This window comes from Manduca sexta, chromosome 25 (genome assembly GCF_014839805.1).
Source record: "Manduca sexta isolate Smith_Timp_Sample1 chromosome 25, JHU_Msex_v1.0, whole genome shotgun sequence".
Lineage (NCBI taxonomy): Eukaryota > Metazoa > Arthropoda > Insecta > Lepidoptera > Sphingidae > Manduca > Manduca sexta.
In genome coordinates, this window is record NC_051139.1 from 8,791,453 (window position 1) to 8,798,908 (window position 7,456).

Sequence of the window (7,456 nt, forward strand, 5' to 3'; positions counted from 1 at the left end):
TTAAAGGACGTACAAGAAGCTAATACCCTCAAGAGGAAGTTACTATAAATAATGTAAATTACCGGTGACATTTGATGGTATTTGTTGTTTTAGTTCAACCTTTGTCATTTCTACATACTTTTAAGACACAAACCGATATTTTTAAACAATATAAATTTAGGTATAATATCATATTAATAAATATAATATTAATAAATTTATGCAGCGACAACTCGAAGCGCACTGTGCGCGGGAAGGGGATGTAGAGGTAAAGAGTTCACCTCTATTTTATCGACGCGTTTGAAGCTTTTAGTGCATATCTGGTCTTATTCTTAATATTTTAGAATTTTGAATATGTTACGTGCATTAAATATATTATTTTAAAAAATATTCCTGTTTTTTGTGACAACATTGGTGACATCACTTGCCGAACTTTCGATGGACGATAGCGTCACGTCAGGTGGCTCGCCATCGGTGGAGGAGTGATTGCCACGTTAGCCGGAAACAAGGCGGCGACAATATGGACCAGAAGCTGTAGTCAGGGACTTTGCAGTGGGGGCGCCGCTGGGCGAGGCTTACTTATCTCCAAGGGATAGGGGCGCCACTCATGGGTACCGCCAAGTCACCAAAAAAACTCTCCTTGCCGCGATCAATGGCCCTGGGCCACCACCAGCACAGACACCCGCAGCTCTCTCTTCGCCTCTTTTTAGAGGACGATCTCTACAACTGAACTTAACCATCTCTCAACCCAGGAATGGCAGATCTACGAAGAGCTTCCACTCCTGGCCTGCGTAATCTACTGCTTTGATTCGACCTCGGTTGACGTAACGATGGCGTGCAACACCGCAAGAGCTGTGCAACTGCGTTAGCTCCGCCGAACACCAGAACACTTGCTGCCGTGGGGATGGCGGTATCGCAAGCGGCAGGCATTTTTTTTTGGTTACAGACCCCGTAGTCAACATCAAGGGAAACCTACGAATGGCATACTGGTTTCCCCCGGCTTGGCGACTGCTGGGGCCACATTCCACTATATGCCTAGGTACGTGGCATAATGTCCCCCCATGCATGGGCGTGCATTCGTTGTCGAAACCCAGCGTACAAGAATTGCTTCGAAGGGTAACGCCCGTTATTTAGTTTATTAGGAGTCACAACTAGAGACTAGAGCGGCCAAGTCTACAACTCCTTAGATGGGGAGGACTTTAAACGATCTACATTTGAGCCGCACATGCGTGTCCACTGACCCCCTATTAAAGACGACCAGGCCAACAGAGACCGCGCATTCCTCTAGGACCATACCACAACGCTTCCCCCTCTCAGCCTAGTCTCTCAGATCGCAAGAGCTGTGTGCTTAGTGTTAACGGTGCCACAATACACGGTAGCGTTATGTGACATGGTACAATGATTAGTATGTAAAATGACGCAGTAACTCCGTTAAGGCATTGTGTGCCCTCGTTCTTGCGAATTGATAATAATCCCGAAAGATGTGGGAATTATTACTTATTGTTTATTAGTTTTTACCAACATAAAAACTCGCTCATTTTTCTGAAATAAGTAAAAATGAACATAAAATCTTATAATAGTAGGCGAACGTACTCTACAGTAAAATGCTAATATATTAGAATTAAACCTCACAGACACACAATGTCTTATCACATATTATCTTCTCTAAATAAAAATTAAACAAGCATTTTAGAATAGTCATTTATTTCATTAAAGTAGTAGAACATAATAATATTAACCTACAAATAGTACTTATCATTACTTGCGAAGTTCTTCAGTTGAAATGCCATATTTCTTTTTCAATGTGTCTAATTCTTCTTGTTTCTTTTCAATATCCATACCTTTAAATGCTTTGTTAGATCTATAATACAGAACTACTAGGTACCTGTTACATACATTAAAACCAGATAAGTGGTCACAAGCATTTTTTGCATCAAATATATCTTCATATACAACAAATGCAGTTCCTCTGGTTTCAGGTGTATTACCACTGAAATAGAAATTACTTTCATTAAGAATGGTCAAAATATAAAACAAAATTTATATAAAATAATATAAATAAATAGGAGATAGATGTCAGATAAACCGGCAGTCAAGAACCATTTGGCTCTTCCACTTGCAATGTAAAGTTGGCAACAACTAAAGAATCCTAAAATTGTATTGAGTGGAAATTTGGAAGATTGTCATACAAAAATGATGCGCTCATGGTATAGTAACAGCATACCGTGAAATAGCTAAACACCAATATAAAATAATTTACAAAATACTTCATCTTTTGCACGGTATATAGCACCACTTTGTATTAAGGGTTTACCCTTGACATTTCTAAAGATTTAGATAATAATTATTTGTTAGTAATATTTTAACACAACCTATACATGTATGTATTACTTATTAATGTAAGTATTTCCAAGATTTTTAAAATAACACAATAATTAACGAAGGTGTTTTAATAAAAAATAAACTGACCAATAAAACTCAAACACTAAATATCAATGACGTTTTACAAATAGACGCGTCATACACTAACAAAATTGCAGATAAAAACAGCGCAGTATTTACTATAGTCACAGCCCAAGCGGCTCGCATTGATACGCGCCGAGTGAGCCCGAGTATGTCCGAACGGACCCGAGCGTCGACCGCCCCGTCGCCATGTCGGTTGAATCAAATGCATTTATTAGTTAAAAAATAAGTTAAATAGTGTATACTTATTACTAACGTATGAAATGAAACGTTTTTTCATTCACAATTGGAGTATAATTTGTACATCGTCTAAAAACACAGGAAGACATTTTATTTATAAAAATACAAAAGTTAGTAAGCCGACTAGCGGCGACAGTGGTTGGAGGTTGACTAAGTGAATGTCAGGCAATTACTTTACTTTCGTCTTGCCAGTATTGAGCTCGGACAACGTATCTATGTAATAAAAACATCTTAGCTAAATATAACTATAAATCATTTTATGTTGGGTATATGATGCAATAGCTATAAATACCTAATATTTTTTAAACCAATCTAATTATTGGTAAGTTAAAATTTTTGTAATAATTACATTTTTTACTTTTATATTAAAATGAAAGTCTACATCTTGGCCTTGTCTCTTACAGACCGAAATGATACAAAATTGAATTTCAGAAATTCATTTTGTATTAAATCAACATAAAATCTGTAAAAAATTTGATAGCAGGTTTCTTCTTGCCTCTATAAAGCTAAGTGGTACTGACATGCTTCAGATAATTTTGTCTACAGAATTAGTCAATCGACCAAGCAAACTCATTTTTTGTGAACAAATGTACTTATTAGCAGAAATCTATAATCTTTAACACATACTCAACTAAATATTTATTTAAATCACAGTGAGAAAATTAAATTCGTATTTGATATATATTAATGTAAACTTTTGTAAGTAAGTTGACTTTTTATTACCAATTGATAACAACTTTGGAGAACAAATTTGGCCCTGATGTCTAGTCCATAACTATATTGTTTAACGCTTTTGGCAATAACTAAACAATTTTATCATAAAATATACATGTATTTTATAACATTATTATATAATTAAGTTACCTCCATATTTAAAAAAAGAAACATAATATAATTATTCAAAGCGTACATACACTCGTATTTGTCTTATGGCACCATATTTTCCAAATATATCATACATTTCTTCAGCAGATATTTTATAAGGCAGATTTCTGATGTACAGAATTCTGTTTACTTCTGGTGGTAACCGCACCTAAAACATAAATAAATCAAGTTTTAGATTATTTAAAACAATGTTACCAAGAACATAAACAATAATTTAAACAAGTATTGTCTGGTAGAAAAAGTTCTCTGTCTTAAGAATTGCTTTAAGTACAAAAGCTTAAAAAGGCTCTTAGCATGATATTCTCATAAGCATAATTAGAATGCTTTTATTTAATGTGTTATATTTTTCATGTAAAAGGGTGTGTGTAGGTTGCACATTACATTACATTTAAAATAGACTTAAAATATGTACAATTTTATATTATACATATTAACTAGCCTTTGCTGGTGGTTCTGAGTGTGTGATGAGTTTTACCGGTATAAAAAATCTGCTATATATTTTCCCAGGTTAAAAGTAGCCTACATCTTTCCCAAGGTCTCAAAATATCTTCATACCAAATTTAAGTACAATATGTTTGGCAGTTTTGAGTTTATCACATTCAGACAGACAGACACAGAGGGAGACTTCGTTGAATATGAAAGGATAATAAATATGATGAGTTTTTGCTCTTTAGTAAGTTTAAGTTCTTCATGTTTGTTAGATTGTGTGCGTTCCCATTATATTTGTTTGGTTTTAGATAAACACCTAAAACCAAACAAATATAATGGGAGTGGGAAGGGAGAGCCGTTTCACTGATTCCCATGGCCGGAGGGGGTTTGCAGTTTCTGGATAGTCATAAAAAAATAGCTACTATCATTTGACTTTCTGTCACCATATGTGTTTCTTAGTAATTATAAAAAAAATGGACAAATGCAAGTTGGACTTGCACACCAAAACTTTTAAGTAAAGTATCTAAGTGATAAGCGGCGATAGCCTAGTTGGGTGTGGAACGGATTGCCGAGACGAATGTCCGCAGGTTCAAATCCCAAGGGCACACACCTCTGACTTTTCTAAAATCATGTGTGTATTCTTTGTGAATTATCGTTCGCTTTAACGGTGAAGGAAAACATCGTGAGGAAACCTGCACATCTGAGAAGTTCTCTATGGGAATTTCGAAGGTGTGTGAAGTGTACCAATCCGCACTAGGCCAGCGTGGTGGACTAAGGCCTAATCCCTCTCAGTAGTAGAGGAGGCCCGTGCTCAGCAGTGGGCAAGTATATAATACAGGGCTGATATTATTATTATTATTATTATCTAAGTGATACAATTAGAACCCATTCTTAGTTACAATGCTTTTTCTCTAGTTTAAGCTACTACTACTGTACTGCTACTATTCAACTAGTATGAACTGTTGCTAAAAATGACTATCAGTGAAAACTAGTTCTAAATAGACAAAACATGTTTATTGGAAAGATTCAGTTAAAACTGTTTCAACTGTGGTCATAGTTCAATGTTAAAGATCAAATTGTTATATGTTAAAATTCTTTTATGTAAGATGATAATTTTGATCAAGATTAACTAAGATTTTTTTATAAATATTTTAATAAAGAATATCCATATTTTCAATCCTTAACAAGTTTTTCTAATAAAACTAGTATTAGTACTAAGTAAAGGTTCAAAGTTAAAACTAGTTTTTGTTCACAGGTTTACCGTTTCGCGTGAATGAGTTTCCCGGGATAAAAGTCCCACTTTATATTTTCCTGGGATAGAAAGTAGCCTACAACCTTCCAAAGGTCTTAAACTATCTGCATATTAAATTTAATAAAAATACAGACAGATTTTCCCTCATAACTTCCTTATAAAATTTATTTTATAACAATGTTGAAGTGAAAAGAAAAAATTTAGAACCAATCTACAATAGTGTTTGCCAAACTGCAAGATTTAAAGAAACCTGCAACTAATTTTAATTTGTTGTAGCTGGTTGTATCGTTTAACCTCCAAGATGTCATGAGTTTCGTTCTTTAGAAGCCTAAATGCCATTCCAAAGTTTTTAACTTCAAACTAGATATTTTCTTTATCCATATGATGTTTATGTTATAAACAATGATTGTGTATCAATATCCCTTTAAAAAGAGAGGAACGATGATCAGAGGATAGAATTGTAAAATAATAAAATAGTAAGGCCCGTATTAAATTGAGTTCGTAAGGTCAAGTTGCTACATAAACGTAAATTAGGGGCTGAATTTGGAAATATTACTTACATTGGCGCGTCTTTGTAGTGCTAATGCCATGCTAAATGCTGTTTGTGCTGTGTAAATAAATCTGAAACACCTTCAAACACAAGCAAAATATTGAGATTTCTGTTGCGATTTACGACAGATTTGAGGCACTTGAGTTTGACATTTGACAAACGACAATGACTATGGCTGTTTGAATATCCGGAATTGAAATCTGAATTCAGAAGCGGAATTCAGATTATGAGAAACGAATACAACAAACCGATAATACACCCTTTTTAATACGTCCACGCGTTTCTGAGAAAAAGGGTCTCGACAGACGGACGGACGGACAACAAAGTGATCCTATAAGGGTTCTGTTTTTCCCTTTGAGGTACGGAAACCTAAAAAGGAATATATTTTACATATTGACGTCTGTTGTATTATCGTATTTATTAAAATAGACTTCAATGACTTTATACTAAAGAAACAACAAGTATCTTCTCCCCCGCTCTCTTGCGAAGCCTCGAATGATATTATGTTCCCTATAAAACTAAGTTCTATTTAATTGTTATAGGACTGAGCATTCAATATCCTCCTCCATTAACTGTAACTCACTTACTGTGCTGTTCACGCGTTGTAGTTATAATAATGCGTGGACAGTATCATTAAAGTTGAAGTTAGGCTAATACTATAATCTAAAACTTGGAACACAAAATTTGAGTAACACAAGTTGTTAACCATAAAAAATCTGGCACTAACTGTGGGACCAGTATAGTACCATTATATTCCTTTCTATCACAAGCAGTGCTTTAATAGTATCATCCCTTTCTGTGGGATTGAATTGAACCTGTTCAGTAGTCTATACTTACTAAATAAATAAATAAATTAAAAGATCGTAACCTTCAATTTCACAAAATTTATTATGGAAATCATTGCAGCTGGAAGTCATTGACATTCGTGACATTCTTTTTCCGTTTAGGTTCCATATTATATTATGATTCTCTATGCGTTTAGGGGTTGATTATTGAAATACTTGTATAATTCCAAAATGCAAAATACCTATTTCTAAAAAAACACACACATCAAGCGCTTATCCTCGAAAGGGTAGACAGAGGTGTAACCAAGGCACCCACTTTTCGCCATGTGTGTTCCGTCCCATGATGTAAAATAGGCGAGCTTATCGCTCAATCAGGCGCAATGGGGTGGCGTGGGCTCTTCCTACGCGGGGCGGGTCTAACATCTGCATCTTTATGAAGAATATCCAGGCGTTTGAGGATCACCAGCTTAATTCCTACTTTGACAGATCTGATTAATTTATTTCGGTGGTATTTCCAAAAATATTGCAACCTAGAATTGATGTTACAAGGAACTTACAACAGATATTATTATAGTGTTTGGGCTCATAAGAATAATTGTCTCGATGAGAACGTGTCAAATAGAATATGATGATTGAAGTCTATGGTAGAGATATTGATAAATTAAAAATAAAAAAAAATAACACACATTATACGTATATGTACGCACGCCTTTTATCGCCGAAGGGGTAGGTAGAACCGTAACTGGGGCAGCCACTTTCTATCGTGCATATCCCGTCCCATAACATGATAATCCGGGGATCGAACCCCAGACCATACAGTACTAAAGTCGTAGTAGTATAACTATTCCGTCAAGGCAAGCTTAAAATATTTTA

General features: G+C 35.0%; 1 protein-coding gene across 1 annotated transcript; it reads right to left on the minus strand.

Moving 5' to 3' along the window:
* Nucleotides 1–1,664: 1,664 nt before the first annotated feature.
* Nucleotides 1,665–5,958, minus strand: LOC115455860 (splicing factor 3B subunit 6). The gene is made up of 3 exons (XM_030184625.1): nucleotides 5,809–5,958; nucleotides 3,597–3,715; nucleotides 1,665–1,969 (listed from the first exon to the last, which is right to left on the minus strand). Exons 1-3 carry the CDS (start codon nucleotides 5,836–5,838, stop codon nucleotides 1,738–1,740), a joined length of 381 nt encoding a protein of 126 aa, XP_030040485.1. The 5' UTR covers nucleotides 5,839–5,958; the 3' UTR covers nucleotides 1,665–1,737.
* Nucleotides 5,959–7,456: the final 1,498 nt, after the last annotated feature.